Here is a 23,466-nt window from a genome sequence, read left to right on the forward strand (position 1 = left end):
GTGGGAACCCCACATGCAGAGATCATCCATTCACAAAGACACAGCGGTTGGAACCAAAATTCAAAACTTTGGATTCATCAGACCTAAGGACAGATTACCACCGGTCTAATGTCCATAGCTCATGTTTCATGGCCCAAGTAAGTCTCTTCTTCGTATTGTTGTCCTTTAGTAGTGGTTTCTTTGCAGAAATTCGATCATGAAGGCCTGATTCACGCAGCCTCCTCTGAACAGTTGATGTTGAGATGTGTCTGTTACTTGAACTCTGTGAATCATTTATTTGGGCTGCAATTTCTGAGGAGCAGTTAACTCTAATGAACTTATCCTCTGCAGCAGAGGTAACTGGGGGTCTTCCTTTCCTGTGGCGGTCCTCATGAGAGCCAGTTTCATTATAGCGCTTGATGGTTTTTGCGACTGCACTTGAAAAAACGTTCAAAGTTCTTGAAATGTTCTGGATTTACTGACCTTCATGTCTTAAAGTAATGATTGACTGTTGTTTCTCCGTTTAGTTAAGCTGTTCTTGCCATAATATGGACTTGGTATTTTACAAAATAGGGCTATCTTCTGTATAGCACCCCTACCTTGTCATAGCACAATGCATTAAGAAGGAAAGAAATTTCACAAATTAACTTTTAACAAGGCACACCTATTAATTGAAAAGCATTCCAGCTGAAGCTGGTTGAGAAAATGTCAAGAGTGTGCAAACCTGTCATCAAGGCAAAGGGTGGCTACTTTGAAGAATCTCAAATATCACATATATTTTGATTTGTTTAATACTTTTTTGGTTACAACATGATTGGATATGTGTTATTTCCTAGTTGTGATGTCTTCACTATTATTCTACAATGTAGAATTCTGCTTTTCTTTTCTTAGTCAACCTTGTGCTCTGTTTCTTTGTGTTCTGGAACGTAGCCCTGTCTTTCATTTTGTTCATTGTTTTCACCTGTGATTGTTTCTCACCTGGTCTCATCAGCTCCCTAGTTAGTTCAGTTCTTTCTGTTTGTATGGTTGTGAGGTATTGTTTGTTTTTGACTGCCTACCTGTGTTTGACCATTGCCTACCTGTGACCACGATTCATGCCTTCTGCGAAGGCTTAATAAACATCTGCTGCACTCTTCACGTAAATCTACACCCTTTTCTCCCTGAGTATTCATTACAAAAATAAAGAAAAACCCTGTTATGAGTAGGTGTGTCCAAACCTTTGACTGGTACTGTATAATAATTTACAGTTCTTCCCCACTACAAACAAATAAGTTATAGTTCACGTCATGGCAAATGCAATCAATTGTGTTTTAGATGTTGACTACAAAGGAAAGGGTATCCAACTATCAGCAGCTGATTTCAACTGAATATTATGCAATGACTCTTCTTGATGTAAATGTTAGTGGTTTGAATCATTTACATATCAAACATAACTGCAACCATCTTTCTGGAACATTCATTGTGGTTGGCATTTTTCTGGCACAATATTTGTATCATATTTCAACAAAATTGAAATAAATATGTATGATGCACGTGGGAGGTGTCGGGTGACACGGTTTGGGGTGAGGACAGAGGTGGGGGTGACAACTTAGCCCAGTTACTGTGGAAACAGGCTCCCCAGTTTGGGTGGGGGACCAAGGGGGTGTGTGTGAGTGGTCGGGTTGATCCTACAGATAAAGACGTAAGCAGGCCTATCTGGGCGGCAGCATTGAGGTGCCTGGTGTCCCTCCAACTCCGTGTCAGCAAAGAGTTGGAGGGACACCAGGCACCAGGGAAATAAATGGAGATTTCTGGTTTCAGAGCTGGTCATGGGTGCACCTCAGCCACGCTCAAGGTCACAAATCAAATCAAATTTTATTTGTCACATACACATGGTTAGCAGATGTTAATGCGAGTGTAGCGAAATGCTTGTGCTTCTAGTTCCGACAATGCAGTGATAACCAACAAGTAATCTAACTAACAATTCCAAAACTACTGTCTTATACACAGTGTAAGGGGATAAAGAATATGTACATAAGGATATATGAATGAGTGATGGTACAGAGCAGCATACAGTAGATGGTATCGAGTACAGTATATACATATGAGATGAGTATGTAGACAAAGTAAACAAAGTGGCATAGTTAAAGTGGCTAGTGATACATGTATTACATAAGGATGCAGTCGATGATGTAGAGTACAGTATATACGTATGCATATGAGATTAATAATGTAGGGTAAGTACATTATATAAGGTAGCATTGTTTAAAGTGGCTAGTGATATATTTACATCATTTCCCATCAATTCCCATTATTAAAGTGGCTGGAGTTGGGTCAGTGTCAATGACAGTGTGTTGGCAGCAGCCACTCAATGTTAGTGGTGGCTGTTTAACAGTCTGATGGCCTTGAGATAGAAGCTGTTTTTCAGTCTCTCGGTCCCAGCTTTGATGCACCTGTACTGACCTCGCCTTCTGGATGATAGCGGGGTGAACAGGCAGTGGTTCGGGTGGTTGATGTCCTTGATGATCTTTATGGCCTTCCTGTAACATCGGATGGTGTAGGTGTCCTGGAGGGCAGGTAGTTTGCCCCCGGTGATGCGTTGTGCAGACCTCACTACCCTCTGGAGAGCCTTACGGTTGAGGGCGGAGCAGGTGCCGTACCAGGCGGTGATACAGCCCGCCAGGATGCTCTCGATTGTGCATCTGTAGAAGTTTGTGAGTGCTTTTGGTGACAAGCCGAATTTCTTCAGCCTCCTGAGGTTGAAGAGGCGCTGCTGCGCCTTCTTCACAATGCTGTCTGTGTGGGTGAACCAATTCAGTTTGTCTGTGATGTGTATGCCGAGGAACTTAAAACTTGCTACCCTCTCCACTACTGTTCCATCGATGTGGATAGGGGGGGTGTACCCTCTGCTGTTTCCTGAAGTCCACAATTATCTCCTTAGTTTTGTTGACGTTGAGTGTGAGGTTATTTTCCTGACACCACACTCCGAGGGCCCTCACCTCCTCCCTGTAGGCCGTCTCGTCGTTGTTGGTAATCAAGCCTACCACTGTTGTGTCGTCCGCAAACTTGATGATTGAGTTGGAGGCGTGCATGGCCACGCAGTCGTGGGTGAACAGGGAGTACAGGAGAGGGCTCAGAACGCACCCTTGTGGGGCCCCCGTGTTGAGGATCAGCGGGGAGGAGATGTTGTTGCCTACCCTCACCACCTGGGGGCGGCCCGTCAGGAAGTCCAGTACCCAGTTGCACAGGGCGGGGTCGAGACCCAGGGTCTCGAGCTTGATGACGAGCTTGGAGGGTACTATGGTGTTGAATGCCGAGCTGTAGTCGATGAACAGCATTCTCACATAGGTATTCCTCTTGTCCAGGTGGGTTAGGGCAGTGTGCAGTGTGGTTGAGATTGCATCGTCTGTGGACCTATTTGGGCGGTAAGCAAATTGGAGTGGGTCTAGGTTGTCAGGTAGGGTGGAGGTGATATGGTCCTTGACTAGTCTCTCAAAGCACTTCATGATGACGGAAGTGAGTGCTACAGGGCGGTAGTAGTTTAGCTTAGTTACCTTAGCTTTCTTGGGAACAGGAACAATGGTGGCCTTCTTGAAGCATGTGGGAACAGCAGACTGGTATAGGGATTGATTGAATATGTCCGTAAACACACCGGCCAGCTGGTCTGCGCATGCTCTGAGGGCGCGGCTGGGGATGCCGTCTGGGCCTGCAGCCTTGCGAGGGTTAACACGTTTAAATGTCTTACTCACCTCGGCTGCAGTGAAGGAGAGACCGCATGTTTTCGTTGCAGGCCGTGTCAGTGGCACTGTATTGTCCTCAAAGCGGGCAAAAAAGTTATTTAGTCTGCCTGGGAGCAAGACATCCTGGTCCGTGACTGGGCTGGGTTTCTTCTTGTAGTCCGTGATTGACTGTAGACCCTGCCACATGCCTCTTGTGTCTGAGCCGTTGAATTGAGATTCCACTTTGTCTCTGTACTGACGCTTAGCTTGTTTAATAGCCTTGTGGAGGGAATAGCTGCACTGTTTGTATTCAGTCATGTTGCCAGACACCTTGCTCTGATTAAAAGCAGTGGTTCGCGCTTTCAGTTTCACGCGAATGCTGCCATCAATCCACGGTTTCTGGTTAGGGAATGTTTTTATCGTTGCTATGGGAACGTCATCTTCGACGCACGTTCTAATGAACTCGCACACCGTATCAGCGTATTCGTCAATGTTGTTGTCTGACGCAATACGAAACATATTCCAGTCCACGTGCTGGAAGCAGTCTTGGAGTGTGGAGTCAGCTTGGTCTGACCAGCGTTGGACAGACCTCAGCGTGGGAGCCTCTTGTTTTAATTTCTGCCTGTAGGCAGGGATCAACAAAATGGAGTCGTGGTCAGCTTTTCCGAAAGGGAGGCGGGGCAGGGCCTTATATGCGTCGCGGAAGTTAGAGTAACAATGATCCAGGGTTTTACCACCCCTGATTGCGCAATCAATATGCTGATAAAATTTAGGGAGTCTTGTTTTCAGATTAGCTTTGTTAAAATCCCCAGCTACAATGAATGCAGCCTCCGGATAAATGGTTTCCAGTTTGCAAAGAGTTAAATAAAGTTTGTTCAGAGCCATCGATGTGTCTGCTTGGGGGGGGATATATACGGCTGTGATTATAATCGAAGAGAATTCTCTTGGAAGATAATGCGGTCTACATTTGACTGTGAGGAATTCTAAATCAGGTGAACAGAAGGATTTGAGTTCCTGTATGTTTCTTTCATCACACCATGTCACGTTAGTCATAAGGCATACGCCCCCGCCCCTCCTCTTACCAGAAAGATGTTTGTTTCTGTCGGCGCGGTGCGTGGAGAAACCCGTTGGCTGCACCGCATCGGATAGCGTCTTCCCAGTGAGCCATGTTTCCGTGAAGCAGAGAACGTTGCAGTCTCTGATGTCCCTCTGGAATGCTACCCTTGCTCGGATTTCGTCAACCTTGTTGTCAAGAGACTGGACATTGGCAAGAAGAATGCTGGGGAGTGGTGCGCGATGTGCCCTTGTTCTTAGTCTGACCAGAAGACCGCTACGTTTCCCTTTTTTTCGGAGTCGTTTTCTTGGGTCGCTGCATGCGATCCATTCTGTTGTCCTGTTTGTAAGGCAGACCACAGGATCCACGTCGCGGAAAACATATTCTTGGTCGTACTGATGGTGAGTTGATGCTGATCTTATATTCAGTAGTTCTTCTCGACTGTATGTAATGAAACCTAAGATGACCTGGGGTACTAATGTTAGAAATAACACGGAAAAAACTGAAAACTGCATAGTTTCCTAGGAACGCGAAGCGAGGCGGCCATCTCTGTCGGCGCCGGAAGATAAACGATATCTTAACCGCCATCGATAAGAAACAATACTGTGCAGCCGTATTCATTGACCTGGCCAAGGCTTTCGACTCTGTCAATCACCACATCCTCATCGGCAGACTCGATAGCCTTGGTTTCTTAAATGATTGCCTCGTCTGGTTTACCAACTACTTCTCTGATAGAGTTCAGTGTGTCAAATCGGAGGGCCTGTTGTCCGGGCCTCTGGCAGTCTCTATGGGGTGCCACAAGGTTAAATTCTTGGGCCAACTCTCTTCTCTGTATACATCAATGATGTCGCTCTTGCTGCTGGTGAGTCTCTGATCCACCTCTACGCAGATGACACCATTCTGTATACTTCTGGCCCTTCTTTGGACACTGTGTTAACAACCCTCCAGACGAGCTTCAATGCCATACAACTCTCCTTCCGTGGCCTCGAGCTGCTCTTAAATACAAGTAAAACTAAATGCATGCTCTTCAACCGTTCGCTGCCTGCACCTGCCCGCCCGTCCAGCATCACTGCTCTGGACGGTTCTGACTTAGAATATGTGGACAACTACAAATACCTAGGTGTCTGGTTAGACTGTAAACTCTCCTTCCAGACTCACATCAAACATCTCCAATCCAAAGTTAAATCTAGAATCGGCTTCCTATTTCGCAACAAAGAATCCTTCACTCATGCTGCCAAACATACCCTCGTAAAACTGACCATCCTACTGATCCTCGACTTCGGGCGATGTCATTTACAAAATAGCCTCCAATACCCTACACATTGGATGCAGTCTATCACAGTGCCATCCATTTTGTCACCAAAGCACCATATACTTCCCACCACTGCGACCTGTACGCTCTCATTGGCTGGCCCTCGCTTCATACTCGTCGCCAAACCCACTGGCTCCAGGTCATCTACAAGACACTGCTAGGTAAATTCCCCCCTTAACTCAGCTCACTGGTCACCATAGCAGCACCCATCTGTAGCACACGTTCCAGCAGGTATATCTCTCTGGTCACCCCCAAAACCAATTCTTCCTTTGGCCACCTCTCCTTCAAGTTCTCTGCTGCCAATGACTGGAACGAACTACAAAAATCTCTGAAGCTGGAAACACTTATCTCCCTCACTAGCTTTAAGCACCAGCTGTCAGAGCAGCTCACAGATTACTGCACCTGTACATAGCCCATCTGTAATTTAGCCCAAACAACTACCTCTTCTCCTACTGTATTTATTTATTTTGCTCCTTTGCACCCCATTATTTCTATTTCTACTTTGCACATTCTTCCACTGCAAATCTACCATTCCAGTGTTTTACTTGCTATAATTGTATTTACTTCACCAACATGGCCTTTCTTTTGCCTTTACCTCCCTTATCTCACCTCATTTGCTCACATCGTATATAGACTTATTTTTCTACTGTATTATTGACTGTATGTTTGTTTTACTCCATGTGTAACTCTGTGTTGTTGTATGTGTCGAACTGCTTTGCTTTATCTTGGCCAAGTCGCAATTGTAAATGAGAACTTGTTCTCAACTTGCCTACCTGGTTAAATAAAGGTGAAATAAAAATAAATAAAAACATATATATTTTTTTTTACAGCGCATTCAAATCAAAATGTATTTCTGCGGCCAGTTAGACATTGAAGAGCAGGAGGACAAAAACGTAATTTATTTAAATTTGGAATTAAAAATAATAATAATATACATTTGTTTTACTTTGTAAGAATGCAATTTCACATTCACATCTAAATCAGACTAAATTTGCTTTATAGACATATAAATGTTCTGATTTACCTCTACATAACATATGAGCAGAAGAGCAGAACATGAGTCTCCAGTCCATACAAGTTCTGTGTAGGCCCTCTTCATATGCTGGGATAAGAGATGTGTAAGTTCTCTCAAATACGTATTTCATATGTAGAATGATTTATCCATTCCTAATGATAATTTAAAATATTATTTAATCATACAACCACATTAATAATTTCACCCTCTTGCCTTGAAGACCAAAGACAAATATATATTTTTGTGACAACATTTACTACATTAGAGAAGCTCAGAAGTGTTTAGATATTTTTGGTATCATAATGGTATTTATCATAACCAAGCCACATCTCAAAGAGCCAGGCCATCCCTGTAGAGCAGAATTCCAGTGGACTGGAGGTCGATACTTAGGGAGCAAGGTGTCACTCGACACACACCTCTGCATTGACACTCCCCTGCCTTCTGTCCTGTGTCTGTCTGGTCAGCCAGTATAATAAAGGAGCCAGGTCCAGCTTCCTGTAGTAATGGCCGGCCAAACTGCCAAACTGCCCAGGTGATTAGCACCTGGCCTGGGAGTTGAAGGAACACTAACCTCCCCGTCCCTACTCCCCTCTTTTCACACAACGACATGTATGCTACTCTAAACTGTGTAAAGATCAAAGTGGGGTTCTGATTGATGTTCCAACACTTAACACACACACACATACACACCTCTGTCTTCTTCCATATGGGAGGGAAAAGTATAGGGGATAGCTGTCCTAATCACATCTCAAGTGCATATCACTGCGTTCGAGTTTGGAGTAAATCAGAGAGGAATTAACAACAAGAGCACTGACTGGAGCTCCAAGGCCATGTATCTGCATGAGGAGAGGCTGCTGTGTGGTGACTACCCACTCAACTCTCAGCCCAGGAACTATGGCTATTGTCCACCAGGTAGGTTTGTGTTTAATGGATAGACAACATGACCAAATGTTATTGGAAACGTTGCATTACAGTGTTTAAAAATCCTAATTGAGCCTAACAATAGAGTTTTTGCTCTTTCCTATTGAGAGGGGTAGCCTATCCCACTGGGCACAGACGTCAATTCAATATCTAACATAATGTAATTGAAATGATGTGGAAACCACGTTGATTCATTCAACCACTGTGTGCCCAGTGGTTAGCTATTTATGTAGTCTATTGTCATAGATTTGTGGAATAAAAACATAACTCTAATATAGGCTATGAATGACGCAAATAAATACCTTCTACTAGATTGTAAAGATCCGGTTTTGCGGGGCCAGTCTTGGAACAGCAGCGGTAAAGTCGGGTGTGAACCCGAGCTTTCAGCTCTTCAAGTCCGGGTGTCGCTCCAGGGTCGCGAGCTATGGGAACAATTTGGCGATATAGGAACTGAGATGCTCATCACCAAAACAGGAAGGTAGGATGTGTGGATGATAAATAGCGGTAGCCATAGGCCTTCATAATAACCGCTTGTCAAGAATATGAAACATGAGTGATAGAAACATTAGAAATTAATTAAATATGATAGCCTAAAATAATGTAATTTCTATTTGGTGACTGTTTTGGGGCATAGGCCTAGTCTCAGAGTCATTCTGTTTATAAAGTAGACATTTTTTCTCAAGGTTGACAATGCGAAGAACCACAATTTTTTTATGAAATTGAATAACCGACAGTAGTATGGTGCACAGAGTAACACTTTCAGTCTTTTTCTTATTTATGAAAATATTATTTGAGTTATTAATAATAGTGTATACAAACAACATACATATCTCAGCTACCATTACCCACTGTAACTACCTTTCTAGGACATACCAGTCCTTTACAAAAGTCAACAGAAAGTGTCAGAAGTCAAAATGTACACTTAACCCTGTAGGCGGCGCAAGATTAGTCTGAGTACCAGTTTCTTCAGCTGAAGTTCCACTCCTTGTCACTGCCAAAGAGACTTTTATTTTATTTATTTTTTTATTTCACATTTATTTAACCAGGTAGGCCAGTTGAGAACAAGTTCTCATTTACAACTGCGACATTGCCAAGATAAAACAAAGCGGTGCGACACAAACAACACAGAGTTACACCTGGAATAAACAAACGTACAGTCAATAACACAAGAGAAAAAATCAATACAGTGTGTGCAAATGTAGTAAGATTAGGGAGGTAAGGTAATAAATAGGCCATAGCGGCGAAATAATTACAATTTAGCAATTAAATACTGGAGTGATAGATAGTGCAATAAGATGAATGTGCAAATAGAGATACCGGGGTGCAAAAAAATAACAATACGGGGTAGAGGTATTCTTAATGTAGTAAGATTAGGGAGGTAAGGCAATAAATAGGCCATAGCGGCGAAATAATTACAATAGCCCTATAGTGGGCTATTTACAGATGTGCTGTGTATAGGTGCAATGATCGATAAGTTAATGAGGGAGATATAAGACTCCAGCTTCAGTGATTTTTGCAATTCGTTCCAGTCATTGGCAGCAGAGAACTGGAAGGAAAGGCGTCCAAATAAGGAGTTGGCTTTGGGGGTGGCCAGTGAAATATACCTGCTGGAGCACGTGCTACGGGTGGGTGCTACTATGGTGACCAGTGAGCTGAGATAAGGCGGGGCTTTACCTAGCAAAGACTTATAGATGATCTGGAGCCAGTGGAGGCTATTTTGTAAATGACATCGCCGAAATCAAGGATTTGTAGGATAGTCCGTTTTATGAGGATATGTTTGGCAGCATTAGTAAAGGATGCTTTGTTGCAGAATAGGAAGCCGATTCTAGATTTAATTTTGGATTGGAGATGCTTAATGTGAGTCTGGAAGGAGAGTTTACAGTCAAACCAGACACCAAGGTATTTGTAGTTGTCCACATATTCTAAGTCAGAACCGTCCAGAGAAGTCGGGCGGGCGGGTGCGGGCAGCGATTGGTTGAAGAGTTGGAGGCCACGGAAGGAGTGTTGTATGGCATTGAAGCTCGTCTGGAGGTTTGTTACCACAGTGTCCAAAGAAGGGCCAGAAGTATACAGAATGGTGTCGTTTGCGTAGAGGTGGATCAGAGAATCACCAGTAGCAAGAGCGACATCATTGATGTACACAGAGAAAAGAGTCAGCCCGAGTATAGAACCCTGTGGCACCCCCATAGAGACTGCCAGACTGCCAGAGGTCTGGACAACAGGCCCTTGACATACTGAACTCTATCTGAGAAGTAGTTGGTGCACCAGGCGAGGCAGTCATTTGAGAAACCAGGTTGTTGAGTCTGCCGAGAAGAATGCGGTGATTGACAGAGTCGAAAGCCTTGGCCAGGCCGATGAAGACAGCTGCACAGTATTGTCTTTCATCGATGGCGGTTATGATATCGTTTAGGACCTTGAGTGTGTCTGAGGTGTACCCATGACCCGCTCAGAAACCAGATGGCATAGCAGAGATGGTGTGGTGGGATTCGAAATTGTGTGATCTGTGATCTGTTTGTTAACTTGGCTTTCGAAGATTTTAGAAAGGCAGGGTAGGATAGATATAGGTCTGTAACAGTTTGGGTCTAGAGTGTCTCCCCATTTGAAGAGGGTGATGACCGTGGCAGCTTTCCAATCTTTAGGGATCTCAGATGATACGAAAAAGAAAGTTCGAACAGGCTAGTCATAAGGGTTGCAACAATTACGGCGGAAAGGTTTAGAAAGAGAGGGTCCAGATTGTCTAGCCCAGCTGATTTGTAGAGATCCAGATTTTGCAGCTCTTTAAGAACATCAGCTATCTGGATTTGGGTGAAGGAGAAATGGGGGAGGCCTGGGCAAGTTGCTGTGGGGGGTGCAGATGTCACGGCCATCTTCCTAGAAGGAATAAGTGGACCAAAGTGCAGCGTGGTGAGTGTACATTTTCCTTTTTATTTAAAATGTTGGCAACAAAACAACAAACAAATAAACAACCGTGCAGCTATAGCTAACAGGGCTATAGTGCCACTAACAAAGATAACTACCCACACTGAAAGGAGGGGAAAAAGGGTTTACCTAAGTATGATTCCCAATCAGAGACAATGATAGACAGCTGTCCCTGATTGAGAACCATACCCGGCCAAAACATAGAAATAAAGAAACATAGAAAACAAAACGTAGAGTGCCCACCCCACATCACACCCTGACCTAACCAAATAGAGAAATAAAGCGGCTCTCTAAGGTCAGGGCATGACAGCAGAGCTGTTGACCGGGGTAGGGGTAGCCAGGTGGAAGGCATGGCCAGCTGTAGAAAAATGTTTATTGAAATTCTCGATTATCGTAGATTTATTGGTGGTGACAGTGTTTCCTAGCCTCAACGCAGTGGGCAGCTGGGAGGAGGTGCTCTTATTCTCCATGGACATTACAGTGTCCCAGAACTTTTTGAAGTGTGTGCTACAGGATGCAAATTTCAGTTTGAAAAAGCTAACCTTAGATTTCCTAACTGCCTGTGTATATTGGTTCCTAACCAATATCTCTTAGTTCTACATTTTTTAAAATGGGACATGCTTATTTAAGATGGGGAGGAAAGCACTTTAAAGAATAACCAGGCATCCTCTACTGATGGAATGAGGTCAATTTCCTTCCAGGATACCCGGGCCAGGTTGATTAGAAAGGCCTGTTCGCTCTAGTGTTTTAGGGAGCGTTTGTCAGTGATGAGGAGTGGTCGTTTGAATGCGGACCCATTACAGACTGGCCTTTCCAATGTCCATCTGCCGACTGCGGTTACTACACTTAACAAAAATAGAAACGCAACATGTAAAGTGTTGGTCCCATGTTTCATGAGCTGAAATAAAAGATCCCAGAAATGTTCCATACACACAAAAAGCTTATTTGTGTCAGTTTCTGACCGTAGTTAATTTTTTATGTCTTTGTGTTAGGTTGGTCAGGGCGTGAGTTGGGGTGGGTAGTCTATGTTATTTTTTCTGTTATCTTTCTATGTGTTTGGCCTAGTATGGTTCTCAATCAGAGGCAGGTGTCGTTCTTTGTCTCTGATTGAGAATCTTACTTAGGTAGCCTGTTTTTCCCATTTTGGTTGTGGGTGTTCTGTTTTTGTGTCTGCACCAGACAGAACTGTTTTGGTTGTTCTCTGTGTTTAGTTCCATTATTAAAGTATGAACACGTACCACACTGCACCTTGGTCCTCACCTTCTTCCACTTTAAACAGTAAGATTATTACACAGGTACACCTTGTGATGGGGACAATAAAAGGCCACTCTAAAATGTGTAGTTTTGTGTCACAACACGATGCCACAGATGTCTCAAGTTTTGAGGGAGCGTGCTATTGGCATGCTGACTGCAGGAATGTCCACCAGATCTGTTGCCAGAGAACTGAATGTTAAATTTTCTACGATAAGCCGCTTCCAGAATTTGGCAGTACGACCAACAAGCCTCACAACCGCAGACCACATGTAACCACAGCAGCCCAGGATGTCCACATCTGGCTACTTCACCTGCGGAATCGTTTGAGCCCAGCCACCCGGACAGCTGATGAAACTGAGTTTGCACAACAGAAGAATTTCTGCACAAACTGTCAGAAACAATCTCACGAAAGCTCATCTACGTCCACGTCGTCCTCACCAGAGTCTTGACCTGACAGCAGTTCGGCGTCGTAACCAAGTTCAGTGGGCAAATGCTCACCTTTGATGGCCACTGGCATGTTGGAGAAGTGTGCTCGTCACAGATGAATACCGGTTTCAACTGTACCGGGCAGATGGCAGACAGCGTGTATGGCGATGTGTGGGTGAGCAGTTTGCTGATGTCAACGTTGTGAACAGAGTGCCCCATGGTGGCGGTGGGATTATGCTATGGGCAGGTATAAACTGCGGACAATGAACGCAATTGCATTTTATCGATGGCAATTTGAATGCACAGAGATACCGCCTGATCAACTCTATGCGAATGAGATGTGTTGAGCTGCATGAGGTACATGGTGGTCACAACAGATACTAACTGGTTTTCTGATCCACTCCCCCACCATTTTTTAAAGGTATCTGTGACCAACATATGCAGCAGTGCTTGTCGGAACTTGGAAACTCTGAAATTTCCAACTTGCTAATTGGTTTTAGTTATACACTGGCCACGTTCAACCAGTTTGTCAGTAATGTCCGAGTGTCATATGTCCGACTAGCACCTGAACCTGACAATATACCCTACTAATTTATGGCGGAGATACTATTGGTTTTTGGAAATAGCATTAATAATTTCCATGACAACATGTGGAGTGTCAAAAATATAATTAGAATTTATAAAAATATATATAAAACTACATTTAGCTGTTAGCTAGGCAAGTTGTTGTATTTTGAGGATTAAAACCTTTTTTTGTGGTTGGAATATACTTTGAGAATTTAGAGGTGAGCTAGCAACTTTTTGAACATTAGTACCTCAGTGCATTTGTTAGACTGGTTTTTCATCTGGACAAACAAAAAATGGTTGCCTAGCAACCAGATGCCAACATTTTTCTGTAGATAAAAAAGTTCATAAAAAAAGTTCAGGAACAAAACATTGTCTACACTGTATTTCTGATCAATTTTATGTTATTATACACTACAGTTCAAAAGTTTGGGATCACTTAGAAATGCCCTTGTTTTTTAAATAAAAGCACATTTTTTTGTCCATTAAAATAACATCAAATTGATCAGAAATACAGTGTAGACAATGTTAATGTTGTAAATTACTATTATAGCTGGAAACGACTGATTTTTAATGGAATGTCTACATACTGTATGCTTACAGAGGCCCATTATCAGCAACCATCACCCCCGTGTTCCAATGGCACGTTGTGTAAACTAATCCAAATGCTAAATGATCATTAGATCAATTTAGATCAAACATGATCATTAGATCAAACATGTTAGCACAGCTGAAAACTTGTGTTGATTTAAGAAGCAATAAAACTGTCCTTCTTTAGACTAGTTGAGTATTTGGAGCATCAGCATTTGTGGGTTTGATTACAGACTCAAAATGGCCAGAAACAAAGACTTTCTTTGTGAAACTCATCAGTCTATACTTGTTCTGAGAAATTAAGGCTATTCCATGCGAGAAATTGACAGGCTATCAATCAAGTCTAACTATCTTAGCTGGCATACCTACTGGCAAGTTTGGTAGACTTTAGAAAAGCAAGCAATAACTAAGTATACTGAATAAGACGTTCCTTTCAATCGTTTATCCATATTTTAGCAGAGATGCAGAGAAGCATATTTAGTTTCTTTAAAAAAACACACCAGTCAGGAGGATACAGACAGCTCCAGAGGTATGCTTACATATGCAGAAAAATATACATATTTATTTGACACAGAATTAAGCATAATGATGTCTCTAGATTGCAGGAAAAATCTGTTTTAGGTGTTTGAATAATGCTAAATTCTCCAATTTACAGATGGGGGGCATAGCAACACTACGGACCACCCCCAGGCATCCTCACGTACCTTGTGCTCCATCAGATTTTTGGGGTGCATGACACCCTTTGGCGGGGTTCATTGTAACAGGCTGCAGGGTTAAATGTAACACTGTTTTCAATGATAAAAATGAGGGGTAATTGAAACATTTTCTGACTTGAAGCTGATATTTGGATGAAATTTCACTACATTGACTAAAATACATGTATATTTGATCTTTTAGGCATGTCATATTGACCAAAAACAGAGTAACCAAAATGTATATATTATAGATAGGATACTTTTCATATTCAAAAATATGATTTTTTTCCTTAAATTTTTCTAAGGTATTTTCTTAGTTGTAATTGCAAACTTGATATAAAGAACTGCCTTTTTCCCCCCATTTTTCCCCATGTGAATATTTCTAAATACCATATAAAATACCATTGCATTTTAGATAAGGGGTTAATTGTGATAAATGTTCAAATTTGCCCCCACTACAAATCTGAGTTTAATCTGAGTTTTGTGAGAAAATACAACAGTAATTATTGTCATCAGCTATACCAATCAACAGACCTCTTCTCACTGACAAAAATGATATATTAAAAAAAGAGAGGCTGCAAGAATATTGACAATTCTGCTTGAAAAATTTATGGATTCTAGCAAAAGTTACAAGGCATGTAGATACACTAACCAAGCATTAGCACATTGAATAACATCATTCAGCTTGCTACTTGGTTTCTAGTTTGAGTTTCGTTGTTACTTTGTGCCCTGTGTTACTTTGTGCCCTGGTCTCTCCTAACCAGATGGTTCAATATTGTTCAAACTTCCCACCTGATTGTATTTTATAGGCGTATGTTTCCGAGCTGCAGAGTCACTGTGACAGGGTTGAATCCTCAGGCAAAGTATGTGTTGATGATGGACATGGTCTCGTTTGATGACGACAAATACAAGGTACCTCACCCTACCCCTCCCAGCATTATGCTACTGTTTATTTACATTTTGTGTTATCTATTGCTACCACAACACACACACACAAACACACACTAAAGTTGTAGATTAGTGTTTGTGTTTAGATTGATAAGCTTTAGAAAAATATGTTAGATTCAAAACTGCAGAAGATGCTGGTTATCAATGTGTTTAGACACTAAACTGTACCTCTGTCCTGTGCAGTGGAGCAGGGATCACTGGGAAGTGAGTGGTATGACCGAGTCACATCTTCCCAACCGCTTCTTCATCCACCCAGACTCTCCCTCCCTGGGGGAGAGGTGGATGCAATACCCCGTCTCGTTCCACAAGCTCAAACTCACCAACAACACCCTCAACTCCAGTGGCCTGGTAAGGCTTGGCATGGAAGGACCATGGCACATTTTATGACATTAAAAGTGTCATGTCACCATGACACTGTTGCAAAAGAGCTGATAGTCACTGAATGTTACTTAAACCTGGAACATGCACCTTTTTGGGCAACCCAACCAAATTCTCATAGAAATGTGAGTTATAGATCTGTCATTCATGTTAAAAACAAGTCTAAGAAGCGTTAGATCTGTTCTATGTGCTGTGTTTCTATGCTTCCTGTGGTTAAGTGACATTTTTGTGTCTTTTACTTTCAGTATTGTACACCAGCTTCAAACAGCTAAAAGTAGAATATTTTTGGTTATGTACAATATATTTCACAGCAGTTTAGATGGTACAATGATTCTCTAAACTATACTTGCTTGTTAACCCTCTGTTATCCCCATGGTTTTTGTGCGTGATTGTTTTATTGTAAGTTTGGTCCGATGTTTGTGGGCTTACTTCATGTATTTGGACATTTTTAGTAAAGTTCCTTGTGTTACTCATCTCTGCTGTCCTGCGCCTGACTCCTCTGCACCAGCTACACCCAGATCTTTACACCTTGCTTACATTTGTATACAAAAGCTGTCTGTGCAAGGCTGTCATCAAGGCAAAGGGTGGCTACTTTGAAGAATCTCAAATATAAAATATATTTTGATATGTTTAAGACATTTTTGGTTACTACATGATTCCATGTGTTATTTCATAGATTTGATGTCTTCACTATTGTTCTACAATGTAGAAAATAGTACAAATAAAGAAAAGCCCTTGAATTGGTAGGTGTGTCCAAACCTTTGACTGGTATTGTATATTCATTTTGTTGCAGAGATTTTGGGGGCCAAATTAAACCATTTGGCCCACGGACCGCCAGTTGGAGAACCCTGATGTAAGATGAGATGGAGAGTATGTGTTGACAGGCATAGTAGTAACAGGTATCATCATATGTTCTGCAGGTGGTTCTTCACTCCATGCATAAGTACCATCCCCGTCTGCACATCGTCCAATCTCCAGACCCCTACAACCCTCTGTCAGGGGGCTACCTGCGCTTTACCTTCCCCGAGGCAGCCTTCATAGCTGTCACTGCCTACCAGAACTCAGAGGTAAGACCAGGACACCTTGGGATTCTCCAAGAAGGAGATATTGGAACAGCTCTAATCTAGTTGTGTTGATTAGAGTGCTCTCTGGAGGTTGAATATGGACAATGCATGTAAAGTCTGGAACGTCAAATGCTGCTTCAAGAGTGCATAATAAGAGATGTGTACAGTGGTCCTTCTGTAGCTCAGTTGGTAGAGCATGGCGCTTGTAATGCCAGGGTAGTGGGTTCGATTCCCAGGACCACCCATACGTAGAATGTATGCACACATAACTGTAAGTCGCTTTGGATAAAAGCGTCTGCTAAATGGCATATATTATTATTATTATTACAGCACAGGAGTCTGCTGAGGGGAGAACGGCTAATAATAATAGCTGGAATGGAGCACATGGAATGGCATCAAACACCTGGAAAGCCCAAAACATTTTCAAAGACTCCAGTCACCCAAGTCATAGAATGTTCTCTCTGCTATCGCACGGCAAACGGTACTGGAGAGCCAAGTCTTGGCCCAAAAGGCTCCTTAACAGCTTCTACCCATAAAACATAAGACTGCTGAACAATTAATCAAATGGCCACCCGGACTATTTACATTGACACCCCATCCCCCCACTCGCTGTTTATTATCTTTACCCCTACCTACATGTACAAATTACCTCGACTAACCTGCACCTCCACACATTGACTTGGTAATGGTACCTCCTGTATATAGCCTCGTTATTGTTATTTTATTGTGTTACTTTTTATAAAAAATGTAACTTTATTTAAAACATGTAACGTTGTCAAAATGTAACGTTGTAACGTTAAAAATGTATCGTTGTCATTTGTAAATGTTTTCTTAACTCTATTCCTTGAACTGCATTGTTGGTTAAGACCTTGTAAGTATCCATGTCACGGTAAGGTTGTATTCGGTGCATGTGCTATTTTATTTGTTTGCTGCATTTGATATCATTCCACTGATTCCGCTCCAGGCATTAGAACGAGCCCATTCTTCGCAATTAAGTAGCTACCAACCTCCTGTGGTGTACAGTACTAAACTCAGCAAAAAAAGAAATGTCCCCTTTTCAGGATCCTGTCTTTCAAAGATAAAGATAAAATCCAAATAACTTTACAGATCTTCATTGTAACGGGTTTAAATACTGTTTCCCATGCTTGTTCAAAGAACCATAAACAATTAATGAACATGCACCTGTGGAACAGTCGTTAAGACACTAACAGCTTACAGACGGTAGGCAATTAAGGTCACAGTTATGAAAAATTAGGACACTAAAGAGGCCTTTCTACTGACTCTGAGAAACAGCAAAAGACTGATGCCCAGGGTCCCTGCCCATCTGTGTGAAGTGCCTTAGGCATGCTGCAAGGAAGCATGAGGACTGCAGATGTGGCCAGGGCAATAAATTGCAATGTCCATACTGTGAGACGCCTAAGACAGCGCTACAGGGGGACAGCTGATTGTCCTCGCAGAGGCAGACCACGTGTAACAACACCTGCACAGGATCGGTACATACGAACATCACACATGCGGGGCAGGTACAGGATGGCAACAACAACTGCCTGAGTTACACCAGGAACGCACAATCCCTCCATCAGTGCTCAGACTGTCTGCAATAGGCTGAGAGAGGCTGGACTGAGGGCTTGTAGGCCTGTTGTAAGGCATGTCCTCACCAGACATCACCAGCAACAACGTCACCTATGGGCACAAACCCACCGTCGCTGGACCAGACAGGACTGGCAAAAAGTGCTCTTTTCTGACGAGTCGCGGTTTTGTCTCACCAGGGGTGATGATCGGATTCGTGTTTATTGTTGAAGGACTGAGCGTTACACAGAGGCCTGTACTCTTGAGCGGGATCGATTTGGAGGTGGAGGGTCCGTCATGGTCTTGGGTGGTGTGTCACAGCATCATCGGACTGAGCTTGTTGTCATTGCAGTCAATCTCAACGCTTTGCGTTACAGGGAAGACATCCTCCTCGCTCATGTGGTACCCTTCCTGCAGGCTCATCCTTACATGACCCTCCAGCATGACAATGCTACCAGCCATATAGCTCATTCAGTGTGTGATTTCCTGCAAGACAGGAATGTCAGTGTTCTGCCATGGACAGCGAAGAGCCCGGATCTCAATCCCATTGAGCACGTCTGGGACCTGTTGGATCAGAGGGTGAGGGCTAGGGCCATTCCCCCAGAAATGTCCGGGAACTTGCAGATGCCTTGGTGGGGTAACATCTCACAGCAGGAACTGGTAAATCTGGTGCAGTCCATGAGGAGGAGATGCACTGCAGTACATAATGCAGCTGGTGTCCACACCAGATACGGACTGTTACTTTTGACTTTGACCCTCCCTTCTTTCAGAGACACATAATTCAATTTATGTTAGTCACATGTCTGTGGAACTTGTTCAGTTTATGTCTCAGTTCTTGAATCTTGTTATGTTCATACAAATATTTACACATGTTAAGTTTGCTGAAAGTAAATGCAGTTGACAGTGAGAGGACGTCTATTTTTTTTGCTGAGTTTATAATAAATGAGACGTGCTAATTTACCCAACAGATAACAAAGCTCAAGATAGACAACAACCCCTTTGCAAAAGGATTTCGTGACAATGGGCTGAACAGAAAAAGGTGAGAGACAGCCTTCTAGTAGCTTGAAACATGAACAGCAACTCACTTGAAAGTGATACAATACTCCTCCCAGTATAACTCAGAATAACTATCAAATGTGTTTGTCAATTATATCGTCCCCAATATGTTCCTCTTGGTAAACGGTTGAATTGTTTGCTCAGTGGAAGACATGATGATTGTGCAGAATTGGAATAGTACTTAGTCGACTCACTGATCAATTAAGTGTCATGCTCTTTTCCATTTTACTGGTAAACATCACTATCATGTTCATAAGAAACTGTGAATAATGACAATAGTTTCTCTCTGTAGGTTCAGAGAAAAGGAAGGTCAGAGCACCGAAAAACTAAATGAAAGACAACTCCAGATGGAATTGAAATCTTCAAATGGTATAGTCACATACAGAGTTAATAACAGAGTTTATTCAAACATCTGTAAAGAAAATTGTAAACATTACACCTAATTTCTAAAGAACGTATTTATATTTCATACTATGAAAAATCTAGCTATGAAAGTCAAGCCAGCTGTCTATTGATCTTTCCTAACATGGGAAAAGGAAACTGCTCAAGAAAATAGCCAGCAGGTGTCATTATTTCATTTTGAGACCATCCAAAGACTGTAGTAGGCTATCTACGTAGTCATTCTATACCCGTCCTCTAAAGTTCATTTTTAGGACATTTTAAAAAGTTTGTCAAAGTAGAAGGTGAAGGAATCTCCATGCATCTTCTCTCCTTACTGTTCTAGCATCTGAGCCTGTATTCATAGTGTCTCAGAGTTGGAGTGCTGATCTAGGATCAGTTTGCCATTTAATAATGATGAATACGATTACATGGATCCTAGATCAGCACTCCTTTTCTGAGACACTTTATGAATACGGGCCCTGTTCTTTTCTGTCCTGTCCTCATTGTTTCAGTAGGATCCAGATCAGTGGAGTCAGATGATGAGGCTGATGTCATCGTCTCAAGCTCTAGCTCAGTGAATTCTTATGGTGCAGCAGGATCCAGGACTGATGACATCACGTCTCTCTCTGCTGCACATAACCCCTTAATCTCTGCCTTCATGAACTGGGGGGCTGCGGCTGCAGCCCTGCCCTGTGGCCAGGAGGGATGGGGGATCCAGGACACAATGACCCACAACACCCACACATACAACACACTTACTACCAGGGACTATGGCAGGTCAGATGATCAAGGCCATTTTCAATCTTAAAAGTGTATTAAATCAAATCATCAGCAATGAATTGTGAACGAGAATCATAATGCTTCTTCTTACCAGTCCAGTATTTCTATAGTATGATTATTGAATAAACACAAAAATAAAAACTAGGCTAATATTCTGAAACTGTACTCTATTGTTCTATTTCAGCCCTGGGCAGCATAACGAAGCCAGGAATACTGGTTTATCAAACGTTGCTTCTCCTCTCTTCCTCCCACACCTTCCACTGGGCCAGACTCACCACCTAGGGTCTGTTGGCTTCAGAAGGCCCCAGGCGCAGAGCAGGAAACCAGTGGGGCCTCACCCACTTCACCACCGAGGAGGTCCAAGTGGTCCAGCACCAGAACTCTCCCATAGCCACACATCAGACCACCAGCCTCAGCAGCAGCAGCCACAGCCCCATCAGGCTGAGTTTGACTACCCTCTCCCCCTGCCCCCAAAGGTCAGCAGGATGCACCTAACTGAGAGTGCCCTGTGTAGCCTGGAGAAGAGCCCCTCCCCCTCGGTGTCCGGCAGCACTTGGTCCCTCACCGACATGCTCAACAGGATCCAAAGCAGGGAAGGGTTTGGGATCAACTCAGTGAGCCCCCAGGGGAAGCTGCTCTAAGCCCAGACCCAGTATGAGAGGCCAGGCCTGGAGCTGGGGGTGAACAAGGAGCTCCGGCCACCACAGCCCAATCCACCACTACCTGATGATGAGCCAGAGTACCTGCCTCTCCACAACATGATGCGCTACCACCAGAACAGCTTGATTGGCTCTGCTGGGCTGCTAAGAGACAACTATGTGGACCCTAGAGTGCCCTCCTGTAAGTCACCTATGCTCGACCTATAAGTGATCTCTTGTTCAGTAAACACAACAGGTCAGGTAGACATGAACATTTTCCCCCACCACTTGTGGACATCTAGCAACATCCCTGGGTAGACTTGAGGCAAATTAATATGCAATATTGAGTCATGTATAGTTTATTTCCCTTTGCTATGTTAGACGTTGCAAAAAGAATATACATTTTTTTCAGTTGTAAAATGGGGAAGTGGTTTGCTAGGATAAGGAACTGGGGACTCTTTTGCCCTGACATTAGATTTTTATCATTTGTAAGGGGAGCTAACAACTATGCAATAGATTTGCATGTCTTAACCATCAACATGTTTCCCCACTTTCTTGGGACATTGTAATTAACAGTAAATAATGAGTGAGATTATATGTGAGATGTGAATGCAGAAGAGCAGTGGTTAATCAAACATACAAAATGTTTTTTTGTTTGTTTTGATGTTAAGGCTGATAACATTAGCCATATCCATACTGTATGTGTCGTTGTCATGCTAGACAAGTTGGCTACAGTACGTACAGCATAAGAGTTATGGGACGAGGATAATGTAACAGGCCACTGGTAACTGATTCTCTGAAAGAATACTGAGGAAACTGTATGAGGTGGCAGAATATTTATTACAGGGAAGTGAATCATACTTTGCAACAGCAAGACTGGAGGATATGAGGGTCACATGTTCACATGCTGAAATATCCATTTGGGACCAGTTTTCGAGTAGTATGTAATGAAACAATCTATATAAATCCAAAATAGACAAATTCTCATAAACACATTTATTAAGTTTGAATAGATATTGTATATTTCAATAATGTGCAATCTTTTTTATAATATAAATACACTGCATTCGGAAAGTATTCAGACCCGGTTATACATGTGTGCAAATTTACAACAATAAAAAAACTGAAATATCACATTTACTTAAGCATTCAGACCCTTTACTCGGTACTTTGTTGAAACACCTTTGGCAGCGATTACTGCCTCGAGTGTATGGACGCTACAAGCTTAACACACCTGTACTTGGGGAGTTTCTCCCATTCTTCTCTGTAGATCCTCTCAAGCTCTGTCAGGTTGAATGGGGAGCCTCGCTGCACATCTGTTTTCAGATCTCTCCAGAGATTTTCGATCGCGTTCAAGTCCGAACTCTGGCTGGGCCACTCAAGGACATTCAGAGACTAGTCCCGAAGCCACTCCTGCGTTGTCTTGGCTGTGTGCTTACGGTCATTGTCCTATTGGAAGGTGAACCTGAGGTCTGAGGTCCTGAGCGCTCTGGAGCAGATTTTCATCAAGGATCGCTTTGTACTTTGCTCTGTTCATTTTTCCCTCAACCCTAACTAGTCTCCCAGTTTCTGCCGCTGAAAAACATGCTTCACCGTAGGGATGGTGCCAGGTTCCCTCCAGACTTGACGCTTGTCATTCAGGACAAAGAGTTGAATCTTGGTTTCATCAGACCGGAGAATCTTGTGTCTCATGGCCTGATAGCTGACTTTTGGAAAACTCCAAGCGGGATGTCATGTGCCTTTTACTGAGTGGATTCCTTCTGGACATAACCATAAAGGTCTGATTGGTGGAGTGCTGCAGAGATGGTTATCCTTCTGGAAGGAAAAGTCAAATGTGGAATAAGTCAAGGAGTCTGAATACTTTCCGAATGCACTGTATATACTCTATAGATAAAGATAACAGTTAAAAGGCATACAATGTTTGGTCTTCAACTACATTCTAGATCCGAAAGGTAGATTTACCTGAACTGAAAGCTGCTTCTCCTCCGCTGAAATCAAATGACACTATCCATAATACACAATGACATTTTTTTTAAAGAACATTGGCACAAAATGTTTTTCAGCTGAACAAAAACACATTTTGATCAGGGAAAGACTTCAGTATGTTTAGATAGAACATTACCCCACAACATAAGGGGCATAGAAAGAAATTAGTTGGTGGATGGGCCTGCAGAAATATGGATGGGTATATTGTATAATTTTTGTTTTGTTTTTGGGCCTGGCT

The 23,466-nt window shown here is 42.8% G+C and overlaps 1 protein-coding gene across 4 annotated transcripts; it reads left to right on the forward strand.

The window, feature by feature from the left end:
- Window positions 1-7,856: 7,856 nt before the first annotated feature.
- LOC124010821 (T-box transcription factor TBX6L-like) lies at window positions 7,857-22,382 on the forward strand. Of its 4 annotated transcripts, none has more exons than XM_046323528.1 (9): window positions 7,857-7,970; window positions 8,292-8,457; window positions 15,238-15,340; window positions 15,560-15,724; window positions 16,675-16,821; window positions 19,356-19,426; window positions 19,736-19,812; window positions 20,337-20,601; window positions 20,789-22,382. In XM_046323528.1, exons 1-9 carry the CDS (start codon window positions 7,889-7,891, stop codon window positions 21,243-21,245), a joined length of 1,533 nt encoding a protein of 510 aa, XP_046179484.1. In that variant the 5' UTR covers window positions 7,857-7,888; the 3' UTR covers window positions 21,246-22,382. The 4 variants fall into 4 exon arrangements, with proteins under 4 accessions (XP_046179484.1, XP_046179492.1, XP_046179502.1 ...); XM_046323536.1 differs by having other exon boundaries at window positions 20,340-20,601; XM_046323553.1 differs by lacking the exon at window positions 7,857-7,970 and adding an exon at window positions 14,389-14,543 and having other exon boundaries at window positions 8,331-8,457.
- Window positions 22,383-23,466: the final 1,084 nt, after the last annotated feature.

Source organism: Oncorhynchus gorbuscha, linkage group LG02 (assembly GCF_021184085.1).
Source record: "Oncorhynchus gorbuscha isolate QuinsamMale2020 ecotype Even-year linkage group LG02, OgorEven_v1.0, whole genome shotgun sequence".
In the NCBI taxonomy this organism is placed as follows: domain Eukaryota; kingdom Metazoa; phylum Chordata; class Actinopteri; order Salmoniformes; family Salmonidae; genus Oncorhynchus; species Oncorhynchus gorbuscha.